We start from the raw sequence: 20,017 nt of genomic DNA, 5'->3' as shown, positions 1-20,017 counted from the left end.
CATGGTGAAGGCCGAGCTCATGAAGCTTGGCAACAACGTGAACGCAGGTGGGGACCGATACCGTGTGAATTGCAGCGCCGAAGCTGCTGGCCACCCTACCACTGCCAATCGAACCCGATAGAGTTTGTTTGGAGCGATGTCAAGGGCTTCGTCGCCAGTCAAAACAAGACGCTTAAGCTCTAAGACGTGGAGCCTCTGGTTTGGCAAGGCATCATGCAAGTGACTACTGAGAAATGGAAGAATTACGTGCAGCATGCTATTAGTGAGGAAGATGGGATGAGGAAACTGGACCATGTCATTGACGATGCTGTTGACCAAGGACCATCTATTGTTGTCAACCTGGACGACGACACAAACCAGCAGAGTTGAGTGGAGTTGTGATGAGCCCCATTAATGTGCTAACGTACGCGCGAAAGTCGGAGTACCCTCGCAGCGTCTCTCATGAGATATTGCAGACACCGTAGCAGACGGCTCCGGATTAATTTTGACCGCTTGTGCGTTGACTTCAACGCAGCGCATGGGGTTTTGCATTTCGCCAACATCGACATTCGGCTGCCCCGGCCTGCATTTGACCCTTGCATTTGCTTAATAGTGTAGTGGCCATGCTGGAATAAATAAATTCATTTACACATAGCAGGAACATTGAAAATAACTGTGACGTGACAACAGAGGAAATGATACAAACAGGTGGCGACAGAAAAAAAAGAAAAAGTGGGGCCAGTGCGTCTGGAACGGGCGTCTGCCTGTACAAAAATAAACAGACATCAAGCGCCCCTGCTAGATGTACAAAGAAGCTAATTAGCAGTACTCCTTCTTTTATATGGAACGAGCCACCTGATGTCCAGCCAGGTGGATCGAGCAACAGGCGCGTAGGAACACACTAATGTAGTGCGCGCCATCCTGATTGGACGAGAGAGCTGTACCTTTCGTAGTGCTGCAAACATGTAGTGAGACGGAGTATAGTAGCAAATAGTCCGCGCGTATTTTTATTTCTGTGGGCCTATTTTGCGACTATATTATCTGCGAAAGAAAGTATTTATTCGCGGAAACCAAAAAGACAAAATAAAGCGAAAGCAAAGCTTCCACGGGACTGGCTGAAGGCACTCCACGCATTGGTCGACTACGCCCACCGTACGGGAGAGAAGTCAAAAAATAATGGCGTGAGCCGGACTTTAATGCGATTGAATTAGAGAAATCGGCCACACAAGACAATAAGTCGCAGTTTCTAACAATGCTCGGAACGTGTTCAGATTTTTCTTCACTGCACCTTTAATAATCAAGGTTTGTAACAGTAACAGTTTAGAAGATAGCTATTGAATATTGGTTTATCGTCTTGCTAGATAGCACGTAGTAGCTGCATTCTGATGTACTACACCGCCGACAGTGCGAAAAAAGTGCTTTTCGAACACAGAAAGCCTAGTTTAGAAGAAAAAAAGATGTGTAAAGTCTGAAGTTGAACACTCACTATATACATCCTTCGCGGTCGCGTTTTGCTAGTTTCCCGGCAGCTGCGCACCACTGCCTGCAGGCTTCTCTAGAGCGAAGTAGTTGCTATGGAGAGTAAAACATGCAGAAACTGCAAAATCGAAGCGGCGGAATGTCGGCGCGAGAAAAACGAGTTTCCACGGGCCAAACGAAAGATACGGGGTACGCGAGACGACTGCGCTGCATGAGTAAATTCAGCAAGGAACTACTGATTGCGACCGCAGGACGTTGATTAGCACGGTGCTGGAGGACAGCTGCGAGCGTACATCGACCGGACATCCGGAAACGCGACGTACGCGTATGGTTTTTTGTTCCTGGATAATTGTTTTAGCATCCTCTCATATCCTGATGTCCCGTAAGAAAAAAAAAAGGTCTGCCTAGTGTCTTTCTGATGTGTGCTCGCTGCGGTCTATTATGGTATTTGCAGCGGCATGCCTATTAGTATAACGATATAAAATGATCATCATAAAAGGAAATTGTTTACAGTGGCTGCGGTCCTCATCGACTCTCTCTGCACTTTCCCCATGTTTGTGACATGCAATATTGCTGTAGCACCGCGTGAACTGCACAATGTAGAACTACGTAGCGCATTCAAGACTGAGGCCAGTAATTAGAGAAGACTCGCTAAGTGTTAACGGTTCCACTTACCGGATTCTCGCAGACTTTTGTGGCAAGTGGCCATCAATTCGGCAGTTGCAACGGACTGTGATAATTGGAAGTGGTGAGCCATTCGCAGAAAGAGAGTAAATTCCAATGACTGTCAGCAGCCTGCACCTTACGTTGCTCAGTTGTAGCAAGGCGATATGGACCAGCTGGCAAAGCAATAACTAGAGCTAGTGAATTTTACGTTGTGCAGTGCGCGCGCTAATACAGCAACAATACAAGACACGAAGATGTTGACAGTGCAGAGAGAGACAATGAGGAGTGCAGCCGCTGTATTGTGCGTACTTTCATGAATGTGCTAGATATTATGATACGAAAGGGCACGCTGCTGCAGGTGCCTGAAAGACCGCAGCAAGCACACACTGCGCACGCCCTTTTTCTCTTTTTTTTATGGAACATCAGGATATGAGTGCACTAAAAAAAAAACCGTACGTAGCGTTTTCGGATGCATTTCAGTATCAACATGCTGCTGCAGGTACCGTAGAAGTCCGCAATAGCAACCAAACACCGGCCAGACATCCGAAAGGCATCACGTACCCTTCTTTTTTTGTTTGCTGGACGTTTTGTTTTTCATGAACGTTCATGGAACAAAACGTCCAGTAAAAAAAAAAGAGCGTGTGTACGTGGTGTCTCTCGGACGTCTCGTCAGTGTGTGGTTGCTGCGGACTTCTGCGGTGCCTGCAGCAGCGTGCGCACTCCTCCCTCGAATTCGGAACGATGGGAAAGAAAAAAAGAAACTTCCTCCCCCGGGGAAACCTCCGCAGGAGCAACGGGCATCCGCCCTCTGGATACCCGGGGGACAGCGAGAAGAAGAGCTGTGCGAAAAAGCACAGATCCTCCCCTTGTCCTCCACACACGGCGGCCGAGTTGTGACGCTGGTGGGATCACCAGGCGCAGTTTTTTCGACAGCGATCCGCTGTGCCTGCGCTGGGAATCGAACCAAGGTCGGTGGGGATATTCGCCCAAGCATTGCCAACTGGCGCGCTGACCACTCGGCTACCGTGCGGCTCTGGTTCTTGTCGGCGTCCGCGAGTGCTGATAGAAGGGAAGCGAAGAAGAGCGAAAGCGAGCATGCGCGGGGGATGCGGTTATCTCGCCATCGGGCGTGGAGCGGCCGCACTAGGGCGGAAGTGCGACAGCGCGTGGGGCACCAGCCCCGTCATGGTGGTTCGTCCGTGCAGATAAAAGAAAGGTCGGAATGCCAAAGCCGCAACTTGAAACACGATCGGTGCGATTGTTCGGCGGTGAAGAAGGTGTCCGCGCGGCGAGGCAAGATGGGCGGGAGCCTCTTGAACGGGAATGGCTTTGTTGTAGGTGTAGAAGCGCAAGCCAAAAACTTGTGGGATGCTTTAGCGTACGTATACAGTAGCACGCAAAAGCGTGGAGGGTGGTTACATTTGGGATTCCTGGTGCCCCATATCGGTGAGATTGACAGGTCGGGAAGGGACCTGTCGGTAATTAGCGCGCGCAAAGGAGCGTTGTTTCTGTGAGCGAAACGTATGTAGCCTCCTGGTAATTAATGATTCGTGAATGGCAGACATTTTCTGGCATGTGCGTGGCCTACCGCACAGAGATGCTGCCGTACTAATAATGGCAGTGTCACGTGCATTGAATGAGGAACGCGTCATCGGAGTTGTAACGACCATATGTAATCTCCACCCTCGCAGGCAGTGGCACGGATGGGAGGAGCGGAGATTTCAGTCCCAGGCCGAGGACAAGGAGGTGCGTGGACATTGGTCGTGGTGGGGCCACTACCCAGCGTGGAGTGCTCTTTCACACCTGCACGAAGGACAGCAGGATATAAGTTACCTCAAGAAACACAAGGTTGCAACGGCAGTGCCATCGCGCGAGGCCACTTCAAATTCGCAGGAGTTCGTAGGATTTCAGGTGCTAGACAGAGTGTGATGGGTTTCATTTAGTCATTATACACCGTTCACTTTCCATCTGAGACCCTAGACTGTGTAACTGGTCTCTTTCGCTCAGTATGCACTCTTCATTTTCCATTTCAGGTACTAGACAGTGTAATGGATATCATGTATTCGGTATACACTCTTTATTTAGCATTTCAGACACTAGACTGTGTAACTAGTCTCTTTCGTTCAGTATACACTGTTCATTGTCCATTTCAGGTACTAGACAGTGGGATGGGTTTCATGTATTCGGTACACACTGTTCATTTTGCATTTCAGGTACTAGACAGTGGGATGGGTTTCATGTATTCGGTACACACTGTTCATTTTGCATTTCAGGTACTAGACAGTGGGATGGGTTTCATGTATTCGGTACACACTGTTCAGTTTCCATTTCAGGTACTAGACAGTGGGATGGGTTTCATGTATTCGGTACACACTGTTCAGTTTCCATTTCAGGTACTAGACAGTGGGATGGGTTTCATGTATTCGGTACACACTGTTCAGTTTCCATTTCAGGTACTAGACAGTGGGATGGGTTTCATGTATTCGGTACACACTGTTCATTTTCCATTTCCGGTACTAGACAGTGTGATGGGTTTCATGTATTCGGTACACACTGTTCATTTTCCATTTCCGGTACTAGACAGTGTGATGGGTTTCATGTATTCGGTACACACTGTTCATTTTCCATTTCCGGTACTAGACAGTGTGATGGGTTTCATGTATTCGGTATAGACTGTTCATTTTCCATTTCAGGTACTAGACAGTGGGATGGGTTTCATGTATTCAGTATACACTGTTCATTTTCCATTTCAGACACTAGACGATGTGATGTGTCCCATATATTTAGTACACACTGTTCACTTTCCATTTCAGACACTGGACAGTGTAACTGGTCTCTTTCGACCAATTTGCCGTTTTCCTGTTTTGTTGCCTCTTTGGGTTAGTGCAACACGATTACGTGTGAGCGTTCATTGCTCGCGATATTTTTTCCTCTTCGGTCCGGCTGCAAGGGCCAGAAATCTGTATTATATTTAATAAACAGTACACAGTGCTTCAACGCTTTGGCTGAATGTGTACAGCGATGTACTCCGTGCCATGTTGGTCCCATCAACGCATCAACGCTTACATGGCACCAATCGAGTTTCCGGTTGCGGCTTTCACATTCCCAACTCTCTTTCATCTGCACGGACGAAATACCATGACGGGGCTGGTGCCCCACGCGGTATCGCACTTCCACACTAGTGCGGCCGCTCCACGTTCGACGCGTAGCATGTTTCTGCTGGCACGCCCGATCTCGAGATAACCGCATCCCCCGCGCATGCTCAGTTTCGGCCTGCTTCGCTTCCCTTCTATCAGCACTCGCCGACGCCGTCAAAAGCCAGAGCCGCACGGTAGCCGAGTGCTTAGCGCGCCAGTTGGCAATGCTTGGGCGAATATCCCCACCGACGTTGGTTCGATTCCCAGCGCCGGCACAGCGGATCGCTGTAGAAAAAAAACGGTGTCTGGTGGTCCCACCAGCGTCAAAGCTCGGCCGCCGTGTGTGGAGGACAAGGGGAGGATCTGTGCTTAAAAGCACAGCTCTTCTTCTCGCTGTCCCCCGGGTATCCAGAGGGCGGATGCCCGTTGCTCCTGCCGAGGTTTCCTCGGGGGAGGACGGTTCTTTTTTTTTTCTCTCATCATTCCGCATTCGCGGGAGGAGTGCGCACGCTGCTGCAGGCACCGCAGAAGTCCACAGCAACCACACACTGATGAGATGTCCGAGAGACACCAAATACACACGCTCTTTTTTTTTACTGGACGTTTCGTTCCATGAACGTTCATGATAAACAAAACGTCCAATAAAAAAAAAAGTGTTCGTGGTGCCTTTCGGATTTCTTGTCAGTGTTTGGTTGCTATTGCGGACTTCTACGGTACCTGCAGCAGCATGCTGGTTGATACTGAAAGCTAACACTCCGATGCCGAATAAAATATTGCAGAGGACACTTGAGCTCCACCTTGAAGGTGGCGCGATAGCATACCGGGTGTTTTTTTTTAGAAGTTCAAAATTTTTAAAGAAAGGTAAATTCCTTTAGATTTATTTTAACCCTGGGGCTATACCGAGGGCTACGGCGGACAGCAGGTAAAAGGCAAGCTACTTTAGTTCGCTGATTAACTGAATACGCTAATTAACTTTTATTTTAGGGGATATGTTGTATTAGCAGAATTGGAGATCGTCTTCCAAACAGTCCAGCCAAGAAAAAAGATTTTCATGCAAAAATTTTTTGCGCGCGTAACGAAGCGAGAAAAAGTCACCCTGGTAGGCAGCTTCACACTGTAACACAGCGCCTGTGACGTAGCTCGCTCCGCCCTGCACTTTGCGTTTTTGTTCCAGCGCGGCATTCCGAGAGGCCGCGGAGCGAAGCGAGATAAGCAGCGATAGCGCAGGGCGCAGTGAACTACGCCAGAGGCGCTCCCGCCGCTGCGTTACGGTGTGAAGATGCCTACCAGGCTGAATTTTTCACGCCTCTTAACGTGCGTGTAAAATTTTTAATTGAAATTGTTTTTTCTCGGTTGGACTGTTTAGAGGACGATCTCCAATTCTGCGAATACAACATAGCCCCTAGAACAAAAATTAGAAATGTTAATTAACATATTTAGTTAATCAGCGAACTAATTAAAGCAGTTTTCCTCTTGCCTGGCGCCCGCCGTAGCCTCCAGTATAGCCCCAGTGCTAAAATAAATCTAAAGCAATTTACCTTTTTTTTAAATTTTGGGCCTTCTAAAAAAAACACCCGGTATAGTTGGTTAGGCTTTCCATTCTGGTCAGTTTGGCACCTTTGAACAAATTTTGCATTTTATTTAAATGGTTTCAACTACTTAATCGATCAATACTAATAGTAATAATAGTGAGTTTATGCTGCACAACGCGCTGAATCCTATGACACCATCCGGAACATTCCGCGGCAAACGGCTGGCATGACACGATTTCTTTTTTTTTATGCAACCCCCAATTATTGCCGGCACGAGGTGCTGTCGGGTAGAAGCCCTCCTCTAGCTTAGAGCATATTCTTAAAAACTGTGCAGAGTCTTAGGGGAAATACCCTTATTCACAATCTGCAAGAATGGCGGCCACGCCTCCGAAGACAAGATTGAGCGATGATGATGATGAGAGGGAAACGTACCAAACGGTTTGCGGTTGCAACTAACCCCGCTCTTAATGCCGACGAGAAGCCTGAGTGGAGAGGTATTCTACGCAACCGTTCAGTATGCATTGCAGACCTACTTATACGGCACAGTCAACGAAAAACAATCGAATTGGAGCATACCCGTCGCTAACCGGATCTCACGGCGACAGAAATAATTAAGGAAAAGAAATTCGAACAACGAAAGTACTTAGGAAACCCAGGCAGGATATGTTTAAAGCAATGACACCGGCCAGACCAGTCCCCGCACGGTTCTACCTCCTCTCGAAAATTCACAAACCAAACCGTCCCGACCGTCCCATTGTCTCAAGTAACAGCGAAAGAAGCTCCGAGGAATATGCACTCGTCCCACTATGACCAGCGCCGCAGAACACGTGCGATGGCACTCCATCGAGCGTACGGCTCCGAGCCAGACGCCGTATGGGTTGACGCTGCCTGCACGGATGATGAAGCGACAGCGGGTGTGGTGGCCTCCTCACACTACCTCTCCCTCCAGACACCTCCCCATAGGCTGCAGAGGAAGCCGCCACTGCGCTTGATATCACCCGCACGGAAGCCCGGTACATTTTAAGTAACTCTAAAACTGCGATTCTAAATTTTGCTCGATACCGAGTCTAAGTCCCTGCTTTTGGCATACTGGACTCGCCCGATGCATCCCCACCCCGCCAAATGGAGCTGATATGGGTGCCTGCGTACTCCGGGAATCCCGGATACGAGGCCGCCAACCATTTAGACCGGGCTCAGGTGGTCTCGGATCGGAGAAGCGCATGCACTCGTTCAGCGTGCTGACGTAGGCCTACAGGGCCTCACGCCAGTTCTGCCCCCTCCCTAGATAACATACTACACACTCTCTCCCTTCGCCTCTGCCCGGCGGACCCTCCCCCGCGGGACCTAGAGAACTCAAGACATGGGAGGACTGGGAGACCCGGCTGGGCTGCTAGTGTTATCGACCTTAGGATCATAACACTTGAGTGCAGTCGTGTCGTGCGGGGACCCTGGGGCGTGCCCCGAATTTCTCTTACAATAAAGTTTTTTTCTTTTTTCATTTATCCCCCCCCCCCCCCCCTTGTCCGTGTTCGTTCTTCGTTCGTCCTGTCCACCCTTGCGCCTTGTACCAATTGGGATATTCGTAAACCGCCATTCATAATCTGAGAAAACCTGCCATAAGCGCTCCACCCCATTCTTATTATTCTAGTTGTTATCCACTCATGACCCGTTCTACACTGACTGTCTAACTCATTGATCATGCTTTTCACTTCATCTCCTGGGTGACTTAGGAAGGCAGTGACATCTGTGGATCGGATACTACTTGCATACACTTCATTTACAGTTATCCCCAACTGTTCCCAAACCAGGTCTGGGAATACCTCCTGTAAACAGGCCGTGAATAGCATTGGCGAAATCATGGCTGCCTACCTGACGCCCTTCTTTATTAGAATTTTATTGCTGACTTTATGGAGGACTATGGTAGCTGTGCAGCTGCTATAGACGTCTTCCAGTCTTTACGACACATATATTATTGTATCAACGCGCGGTGCTTGGCTTGCTGTGTGCGTCGTAAGGGCGCTTGATCATCATCACCAGGCTGACTGCGCCCCCTGCAGGGCAAATGCATTTCTCATGTCGCTCCAATTAACCCTGTCCTTTGCCAGTTGCGGCCACCCCCCACTGCTACGCTTGCCTCCTCTTGAAATCCATTTTATTACCCTTAAGGACCAGCGGTTATCCTGCCTTCGAATTACATGCTCTCCTCAAGCCCATTTGTTCCTTGTGATTCCAACTAGGATGTTATTAACCCGCATTTGTTCCCTCACCCACTCTTCCTGCTTCAAGGGTCTTAACTTCACACCTATCATTTTTCTTTCCATGACTCGCTGCGTTGTCCTTAACTTAAGCTGAACGGTTTTTTGTTGCGGTATCAAATGGTGAATTGCCGTTGATGATCTCAGAGGACCTGCCATATGCGCTCCACCCCATTCTTATTCTTCGAGTTATTTTCCTTTCCCTTTCATCAGCAGCTACTACCTGCCCTAAGTGCACGTACTCAATTACCACTTACAGCACACCGCTACAAATTGTGAACTGCTGTTCGCTTGCTAGACTGTTCAACACTACTTTGGTTTTACGCAGACGATACGATTGTCTTGTCTCAAGGTTACCGCTTCTCAGACGCAAGCTCCCAAATGCAAAATGCAGTTAGTGTAAACGTCTCTAAAACAGCTTATCTCTTTCCACAATCATTTGAAGAAAGTTTAACTCTTCCACTACTGTTGCACTCGCTCGCTGGTTCCGTATGGCTCATCTCTTAAATGTTCGGATGCCTTACTTGACACTGAGTTCGCCTGGAATGACCGCCTGATTTATGTATGCTAATGACTTACGATTCTCGAATTTTAACGTCCTGCTCACAGAACCGTATTCTGAGCCATTTTTGGTCTCATACATCCTCATCATCAACCTGACTACGCCTACTGCAAGGCAAAGGCCTCTGCCATGTCCCTCAAATTAACCCTGTCTTATCCCCAACTGTTCCCAAATCAGGCATCGGAATACCTCGTGCAAACAGGCGGTGAATAGCATTTGCGGAATCGTGTCTTCCTGCCTCACACACTTCCTTATTGGAATTTTATTGCTGACCTTATAGAGGAATGCGGTAGCTGTGCAGTTGTTATAGATATCTTCCAATATTTTCACATAACACTCTTCTACACCCTTAATCGACAATTGATGCACGACAGCTGAGATTTCCACTCAGTCAAACGCTTTCTCGTAATCAATTAACGCGATATACCAGATGTCCCAGCTAAATGTAACCAAGCTTTTAAAAAACACACGGTGGCCTAGCCGTCTGAAACCAAATGAGGGTTGTTTATAGTCGCGTGACCTAGTCTGCAGTATTTTTTCGTTCTTCAAGGTTGACGAATTAGTTAAGCTTAATTAACTAACTTTTTAATTATTGACTTGAGGAACACGGTGTCAATGGAGAAGTTGTAGATCGCTTTGAGAAACAGCTTACTGAGACATTTGCAGCAAAGTAATATTTACGTAAAGCAGTTTTTTTACCAGCCTTTAACCATAACCCGCACAATAAGGAAAAGCTTCCACATGACAACTGTGCCACTTCAACGTCCCAAGACGCGCCTTAAAGAATAAAATCAATTTTTTCTGAAGTCCTCTCCTCGATGAGACTTTGGGTGCACATTGGGGCAGAGAAGTGAGCGAGCAGCTGGTCACGTGACAACTTTCTTTTAATGCCAATAAATGAATCTACGTAAATCGTAACTTGACAGAAACAGCACTACTAGCGGTTTTTCGAGGTGATCTAAAACTTTTGTATTGACACTTTCTTCCTGAAGTCAATAATTAAAAAGTTAGCTAATTAAACTTATCTAATTATTAACTTTGAAGGGCGAAGAAATACTCAAGACTAGGCCACGCGACTTATGAACAACTCTCAGTTGGTTTCACTAGACTATGACACTTCGCCTTTTTTAAAAGTTTGGTTACATTTAGCTGGGACACCCGGTATATATAGGGTTTGGTTACATTCTGCTCATTTCTCTATCACCTGATCAATAGTATGAATATGGTCTGTGTGAAGTGTTCTTTTCAAAAGCCTGCTTGATCATTCAGTTGACTGAAATCTAAATTATACCTACTATTAGCGATTACTGCAGTAAATACCTTATAGGCAACGGACAGTAAAATGACCAGCCTGTAATTTTTCAAGTCCTTGACGTCTCCTTTTCTATGAATTAATGTTCGCGTTCTTTCAAGCTTCTGTTTTGACGCTACCCTATTCTTCTTGCCATTGTTGGGAGTTTTCGTACCATGTGCCACTGCACACACACTAGTGCATTTCTATACATTACCGACTTCCCTAAAAATGTAACATCTTCAATAGGACTCTTTGCAGACGACTGTGTGGTCTACAGTGAATTAAACAATACTAATGACGTTCCATCACTCCAGGCAAAGCTAATACCTATCTCTAATTGGTGTTCGCAATGGCAAATGACGCTTAACGCGGCTATGTGTAATGTAATGCACATTTGCGTCGCAGAAATTCATGCTAGGTTTCCTATTTTATTTCTTTTTCTATTCTGACACCCCTAACATCTTACAAACATCTCGGCGTCATTCTAACCGCATGCTTGGACATCTGAAATTTAATTTTTATTTAGCACCGGCACCTGTCAAGCTTCTTGTGTACAAGTCACGTGTCCGTGCTAAATTCGAATATGCTAACTCTGTTATGCTAATAGGGTCAGGACAACCATAGACTTACATCAACCAAATTGTTGGTTTGGTTTATTGGGGTTTGACGTCCCAAAGCGACTCAGGCTATGAGGGACGCCGTAGTGAAGGGCTCCGGAGATCTCGATCACCTGGGGTTCTTTAATGTGCTGTGACATCGCACGGTACACGCGCCTCTAGAATTTCGCCTTCATCGAAATTCGAACCCGCGTCTTTCGGGTCAGCAGTCGAGCGCCGTAACCACTGAGCCACCGCGGCGGGGCCAATCAACCAAATGATCAGGCAGGCTTTCGTAAAGGATACTGGGCGGTAGACCATATTCACGCTCTCAATCAGGTGATAGAGAAATGCGCAGAATATAACCAGCCCCTATATATAGCGTTCATCGATTACGAGAAAGCATTCGACTCGGTAGAAAACTCAGCTGTCATTCAGGCATTGCGGATTAAGGGTGTAGAAGAGTTTTATGTGAAAACATTGGAAGATAATTATAACGATTGCATATCTACCATAGTCCTCCATAAAGTCAGCAATAAAATTCCAATACGGAAGGGTGTCCGGCAGGGAGACATGATCTCGCCTATGCTATTCACTGCCTGTTTACAGGAGGTATTCTGGGGCCTGAAGTGGGAGCAGTTGGGGATAAGAGTTAATGGAGAATACCTAAGTAATTTATGATTATTTGAATTAATTGGAGAAACATGGGAGAGGCCTTTTCCCTGCAGTGGCCGTAGTCAGGCTGATGATGTTATTGATGACCTGGAAGCAGTACAGAGCCGAGCTGCCCGTCTTATCACCCGTAACTATGACGGGCTGTCGAGGGTCAATGAAATAAAAAAAATAATTGTCCCTAACCCCTCTTTTCCTTAGCAGGGCAGTATCACTCATGTGTCTGTTTCTTCAAAATTTACAGGATGAATTGAATTCTTCGAGATGCACTGACGACGCACATATGGTTCATCCCACATTGATCGATCATGCAAAGTTGGCGTTCCCCGGTGCTGTACAACAATATGCATTAATTCTTTCATTCCAAATGCGTCGTCGGCGTGGAACCACCTTCCACCACAAGTTGTACTCGGAAATGAGATTGAAGAGTTCAAGAGGAAGATGTCAGTATATGATTGCTTACCATAGTCATTTTTGAATTTTTCTATTCTGCGTTTCATTTGGTTGTACCCATGCATTCTGTTACATTATAGCATTCTATAACGTGCCCATCTGAGTGTTCAACATTTGCACAAATGGCGTTATTATATTTCTCATATCAATTTGCCTCCTTGTGTGAATTTTTTCCTCTTGGCACATGTATTCATTCTCGTGCTTCGGTTTATCGACTGACATATTTCCGCCAGTTCATCATCAGCCTGACTACACCCACTGCAGGGCAAAGGCCTCTGCCATGTCTCTCCAATTAACCCTGTCGTTTGTCAGTTGGCGCCACTGTATCCCCGCAAACTTCTTAATCTCATCCGCCCACCTAACTTCCTGCCGTCCCCTGCTACGTTTGCTTTCTGTTGGAATCCACTCCGTTACCCTTAAGAACCAGCGGTTATCTTGCCTTCGCATTACATGCCCTGCCCAAGCCCATTTCTTCCTCTTGATTATCTTTCATTGTGTCACAGTAGTGGTTTTTTTTTTTTTTTGCTGTATGCGTTATGCCCTCCTGTAACCAATGAATTTTTTGTTTCTATGTATCGCTCAATCAATAATGCCCTGTGGGCCATGGGAGTATCGGAACTGAATAAAAAATATACGCCGCCCGTTTTTATCGTAATTGAGGTAGTAAGGCTTTCGATTGAAAGGTTCCTCGCGCTAAGCTTGCCGGCTTAGCGCATTAATCTGCGAAAGCTGATTGGCATTAGCGGATTTGTGCTCAAGTGCACACTCGGCCTTCTGCCGCTCGCGGATTTCCCAGCACACTTCACGGACTCAAGGGCCAGCTTACACGAAAAAACTGCCTAGTTTCCAGTGTTACCTTTTCCGCAGCATAAAAACATTCGTTTTTGAGGAACGGAAATGCCGCTCTAACTTCCTGACGTCTCGATAGACACCCGAACCTCGCCGAAATAGAAGTAATAAAGGAGGGAAGAAATGTGTAAGGAGGGAAGAAATGTGGTAAGGCAATACGTCTACCTAGGTCACGTAGTGACCGCTATTTCGGATCATGAAAGGGAAGACAAATGTTTATCTCCTGGCTTGTTACATCTATTCTCAGAACAAATCCCATCAAATTCTGGTGTATCCTCTACCCTATAGACATAAATCTAATCGGCTCGATTAGATTTATTAGATTAGATTAGACGTTTAATATCTACCCCATCATTGCACACGGGAAGTATTCCTGATGATCGTACGATAGCCCAAATTGCTCCCATCTTCAAAACAGGTGATTGCGCATGCCCAGCTATCATATAATATCCCCTACTAGCATAAATTCTAAACTTCTAGGGAACATTATAGCATCAAACTCAATGTCCCACCTAGATTCAATTAACCTCTTTTATCCGCATCAGTATAGCTTCAGGAAATCGCTTTCACGTGAAACACAGCTGGCCGTGTTCACCCAACACATACTTAAGGACATGGACCATAACCTCCAGACAGATGCAATCTTTTTAGACTTTTTCAAAGGCATTCGAATGCGTATCTCATCATCGTCTGTTTGCGAAACTTTCGTGCCTCGGGATTCCTACCAATCTAATTATGCTGGCTTGAACATTTTTTTAAAAGAGCGCTCGAAGTTCAAATCCGCAAATGACATCTACAGGTTTTCCCACTGAATTTAATCCTAGTGCCAGCAGAAATAATCTGAGCGCCGACAGATATAATCTGCCTGCTATGTAATTTAATATCAGTGTCATGCACTTAATCTAAGCGCCAGCGTATTTAATCCAAGCGCCAACTCGAACAAATCCAGCGCCAACCAATTTAATCCCAGTGCCAACGCAAATAATACAAGCGCCAGCTGTTTTAATCCAGGTGCCAACCAATTTAATCCGCATGCGAATTAATGCGAACAGAGAATAAATAAAGCGAAGTTAAGATAATTTCTGAGACCATGCAAGCCTGTGAGTCACATTCTCATGCACTATTTCGTTTTCTTCGCATACCTTGCAACATCAAAGAGCCATTAGCAGCTGTTAAACCTCAGTATTTTATGCAACTCTTGAGGCTTGTGACTGTCGTGTATTAATTAGTCGGGTAAGCACTGCTGATTATGGGTTGTCTTATGCGCTGAATCTGCATGCTAGTTACAATTCCGGCCTTTATACTGTTTTCATGCAACCGGTTCAAAATTTTTTCGGGAGGCTGTGATAAAGATTCAACACCACTAGCAGAAACAAAGGTAGCAGTGTAATGCAGAGTTCTTCTAGGTGGGACGAGTCACAGAACCGGAGGAACGGTTCTTCACTTCAAGGTTTATTTAGTTTTAGAACGGAAAGTGAGAGAAGCTACACCGGAGCTTACAGCCTAGGTCAAGAATAGCTACTGGCGGCTGCCTTATAGCGGTGTTAACAATCTAGGTTTATACAAGCACAGAAGGGGCCGTCTTTGAAATGCAGTTTTATTTTCTGTAGGACATTAGGTGGCGCAAAGTGTGATCTCACATTTTACATGTCATCTTCACGCAAAGCTGCTGGTATAAAAGAAAAGTTATGGCGGTCGAAAGCAGCGCATTCTACTCGCTGTACTTGCTGCATACAGTGTGGAGCCGCGTCGAGCAATAAACTGCGCCGATGCTGCCTTTTAGTCAGTCCGGGCGGAGTGGTGAGCGCCAAGTCTCTCCGCTCGCTGAGGAAAGCTTTGACTTCAGACTTGAACTTCGAAAACACTTCCTCTATAGGGTTAAAAAATGGGCTGTAAGGAGGCAACCTCTTGATTGAGTGCAGCTGACTGGCCAGGATTGCCTGTTCCGCTTGGCTGTGAGCGGGAGCATTATCAAAAATAAAAACGGCTTCTGAACCAGGCTCTTCACTTTCGACACGGGCTGATATATCGCTCAAAAATTCCTTAAACACGACCCAGTGAACCTTGTCGACAGCCGTCCAATGTATGACACCGTTTGCTGACATACAGGCGATAATGTTAAGGTTTGCGCCTCTGGTGCCAGTCGTCGTCTGCACCGCAGGTTGCCCCTTAATCGCACGGCCGAAGCTCCTTGAACACCATATGTTATAGTTGGTCTCATCAACGTAAAACCTGCACAAGCGGGGTCCTTCACATTGCAGCCACTGCGCATATGCTTTGCGGGTGCGTTTCACGTCATCTCTGTTGCGGTCGATCGGCCTCTGAGTCACCAACTTCATAGAGTAGCCGTGCGCATCCAGTAGGCGATCGATGCTATAGTATACTTGTGCTGATGGCAATTCCGGGCAATTCTTCTTCCGCCGCCTGCTTTATTTGCTTTAGAGTGAAAGCAGGGTTGTTGTCCACAATAATTTTGAGAGCCGCTACAACCTCATTTCCGAATTTCTTCGACGTTCCGCCTTTCTTCAACACCTCTCTATCGGTAGCTGCAATTGATATTGCTGTCTTTAAATTGATGCCCAGCGTGTCTGCCATTTTTTTTCACATCTCCTCCACGCCTTGACACATCGAGAATTCTGGCCCTGTCATGTTCAGAGACTTTGCTGTTCTTTCTTCTTGGTGCATCTGGGAGCTTGAATGGCGGTCCTCGTTTTCGGTGTCCAATTAGGACCTAAGAGCACGGCTCATCGGCTTCCATGGAAGAAAATACTGCGCGTTAATGTCCATGCGAGATGTAAGAAAAGTGGTACACTATCACCTGCTTATAGTATACGAGTGCGTACCACCACCGTCCGGCTCTACTCCGTTGTGCAAATGCAGCCACAATGCGGCACACACAAAGCCGTCTGCTTTGAAACTTCCTTTTCTTCTGTGTTTTTAACAATGCTTTTTTACGTGCCTGAGAAATAAATCTTATTTCTTGAAAAAGAAAGTTCACAGATTTCTATAACGAGTGCACATATCTATGTCTTTTTCTGTTGTCCTAGCATATTTTGCAAAAGCAGACGACAATCCACAAGAAATGGAGGCGCAAAACTTGCCTTTTGCTTTGGAACTTTCCATCATTGGCTGTGTACCTTTTTTTCACACGAAACTACGTAGGGCTAATCTAAAGTACGGTTTATTAACACTTTCTTTGACTATCTGACAAAATAATCGCATCTTTTATTGAAGACAGTGGATTCAATGTTACATTATAAACAATGTGTGCATTTGTGCCCTCCTCCGTTCTATGGTCGTAATAAAGAGCCAGTAAGCCATAGAACTGAGCCCCTGTGCAGCTTTTTAATGCTGATATTGTGCGCTTTAAACGGCTCTTTAAAACACTTGTATCAAATTAGTGTTGGTTATAATATTGATGAAAGCTATGCAATATGTGGACACTTCGCTTAGGCATCGCATGGTTTGAAAAATTATCTAATCTTTATTCCTGGTATTCGTGTTCTATGCTTTGGAGTCTTCTACAGCATTCGTTTTTCGAGTGTGGAATAAATTGGTTGGCACCTGGATTAAAACAGCTGGCGCACGTATTATTTGCGTTGGCACTGGGATTAAATTGGTTGGCGCTCGCATTGTTTGAGTTGGCGCTTGGATTAAATACGCTGGCGCGTGGATTAAATGTTTTGCACTCAGATTAAATTCATGGCACGCAGATTATATCAGTCAGCGCGTAGATTATTTCCACTGGCACTAGGATCAAATTCAGTAAGAAAACCTGTAGTCACCCTTACGAGATGTAACATCACGTGTCCCTCAAGGGGCCAGCCTATCACCATTACTTTTCTTAATATACATTAACGACCTACCCTCTAACATTCAATGCAAATTACGAGTCTTCGCGCATGATTCGCCATTTATAATGCAATAAATATCCCGACTGATAACCTTGGTTTGCAACAGGACCTTGACGTTATTGCATCATGGTGCGAAAAATGGCGAGCGCCATTACATCTATCTGAATGCACATCATTTTCCTTCACTCACAAACCCGCCATATCGCATGTGCACACTAACAGTATCTCATCAGTGCCGATCACCGCTGCAATATCTTATAATCACCTAGGTGTACATCTCGCACCATCATTTTCATGGGTCACCCACATTACAACTATTTGCTCCGATACTACACTCACACTTGGCTGCCAGAGAAGTAATCTGAAATCTGCATCCCCTAACATAAAACAGCTGGCGTACGAAACATTTGTACGGCCAAAATTACAGTGTGCATCATCCATCTGGCACCCATGGCAATCATATCTCACCGTCGATTTGGAATCGATCTAAAATCGTGCAGCTCGGTTCATTACTTCATGTTACTCAAGAGAAACCGGCGTCACCGCCCTCAAGCAGTCCCTCCGAGTCACGCCCTGTCGTTTCCCGCCAATGATTACTCAATACATTTGTCATAGCACGAGAACACGACACACTCTATTAACCACGTCACTACGAACGTCCTTACGGCTCAGTCACGGAAACCCGATAGCACGCATAGGGTGCCCGCACGAATGCTTACAACAACCCATTCTTTGCCAACGCGAGAACACTCGAATTCACAGCCTAACGACATCGTTTCATGCACTGATCACAAAACATTCCGGGAGAAAATAAAAATTCATCTCATACAGATCCTGGTCGCATAAGCGCACTTTGCAGCAAATATTGTTTAATCTGTCTTTCAAGAGTGGTGTATCACCTGTTGTCGAATCCTGTCATGGTTGGAGCCTTTGCCATGTGAGTGTGCACGTTTGATTTCCTGTTTGTTATGCATGTTCACATCGCCTTACGCCGTTTCAACAATACGTCCCCCTTATGTAATGCCTTCAGGCGTTTAAGAAAACAATAAATGAAATGAATTAACTGAAAGAATAAGAATGGGGTGGACCGCATATGACAGGCTCTCTCAGATATCATGAATGGTAGTTTACCAATATCCCTCAAGAGAAAAGTATACAACGGATGTATATTACAGGTACTCACCTATGAGGCAGAAACATGGAGGCTAACGAAAAGGGTTCAGCTTAAGCTAAGGACGACGAATCGAGCTATGGAAAGAAAAATAATAGGTGTAACGTTAAGAGATCGGAAGCGGGCGGAGTGGGTGAAAGAACAAACGCTGGTTAAGGACATCCCAGTCGAAATCAAGAGGAGAAAATGGCCTTCGGCACGGCATGTAATACGAAAGCAAAATAACCGGTTGTCGTTAAAGGGCAACTGCATTGGTTTCAGAAATCGATGAGCTTAAATGGGTCGGATGTGTGAAACTTGCAGGTAAAGCATGCGTAGTCCTTTTGGGCTAGCATTTGAAATGGTGAAGTAATCGCCGATTAAAATCGCGACGGCCTTCGGGCTTCTCCGCAGAGCACAACGCCAAGGGAGGGGGGGGGGGGGGGGCATGATGACGTCATCGAAGGTATCGGTACATTTTCAATGCATACACGCCCAATTTGAAGGAAAAAACCAACGTCGCCAAAGGCAATGCCCTCCGAACATTGTTAGGCAGCATTCAACAAGGAACGCTAGTGTGTGGCTGACGGCAGCGGTAACTTGAAATCATACCTTCTGTGACGTCACGCTGAACTTCCCCGCACTCCTTTGGTGCTTTGAGGAGAAGCGCGAAATTCAATCGTCGATTACGTGACCATTTTAAATGCTAGTGCAAAAAAACTTGGCATGCTTTACCTACAGCCTATATAGATTTGAATCCTTGAACATCGCGAAATTCTCAAAAAGTGGTGCAGCTGCCCTTTAAGCTTACGTTACGTTATATAGGGTTTTATGGCGCATAAGCAACTATGGCTATCATGCGCCAAACACAAGGTTAGATGATGTTATGTCAAGTGTACAGAGGTTACATTATAATAGATTTAAAACATTGGCTTTTTTTAGAAACTTACAAACAAGTGAAAACTCGACAAGTGTTTGCTCGCCTAAAAGCAATGCGGGATGAAATGGAATGTGTTCATTGTAAAATGCCGTAAAAAAATTTTTTCTAAGTACTTCGAGATGCGAACAAGAAATTAAAATGTGATTTACTGTGAGCTCCTCACCACACATTTCACACAGAGGTCTGTCTTTTTTTGTAATAAGAAGTTATGGGTGATGTGTGTGTGACCTATGCGTAAACGACATAAAATTACTTCGATAAAACGCTCTTTATGGCGGCATGATTTCCATTCTTTTAAAATGGGCTTTACAGTTTGCAGCTTGTTGTTTCCTTCATTTTCCCAAGAGGCTTGCCATTTGGCTCTTAGTTTGCTACGTAGTAACTTCATGTAATCCCTAGGAGGCAAATTCACATGTTTTATTTCCATGGTTCCGGCTTGTGCAGCACACATGTCGGCTCTCTCATTATCCCTAATGCCAACGTGACTGGGAACCCAGCAGAATTTTATAACATGTTTTTGTGTTGTGATCTTTACTATGTTGTGTATGATGCTTCCTGTCAGTGGCTCCGTGGCATTTTTGGATTTTAATGCTGTAAGA

General features: G+C 45.8%; 2 protein-coding genes across 4 annotated transcripts in view; one reads left to right on the top strand and one right to left on the bottom strand.

Annotated features, from left to right (window-relative positions):
* LOC149359058 (uncharacterized) overlaps positions 1 to 4,462 on the top strand; it is a 45,482-nt gene extending 41,020 nt beyond the window's left edge. For both annotated transcript variants that reach the window (XM_089571238.1, XM_089571239.1), the window contains one exon: positions 3,816 to 4,462. In XM_089571238.1, the coding sequence (XP_089427364.1) occupies positions 3,816 to 4,053 (238 nt within the window). In that variant the 3' untranslated portion in view covers positions 4,054 to 4,462. The remainder of the gene's footprint in view (positions 1 to 3,815) is intronic.
* The window catches only part of LOC149359057 (uncharacterized), an 81,403-nt gene that overhangs the window by 16,965 nt on the left and 44,421 nt on the right, over positions 1 to 20,017 (bottom strand). The window lies entirely within an intron of this gene.

The sequence above is a fragment of the Amblyomma mixtum genome, chromosome 2 (assembly GCF_055824585.1).
Source record: "Amblyomma mixtum isolate Tamu chromosome 2, ASM5582458v1, whole genome shotgun sequence".
Classification (NCBI taxonomy): domain Eukaryota; kingdom Metazoa; phylum Arthropoda; class Arachnida; order Ixodida; family Ixodidae; genus Amblyomma; species Amblyomma mixtum.
The sequence above is the reverse complement of the archived record's forward strand: the minus strand, read 5'-3'. Positions and strand labels throughout refer to the sequence as shown.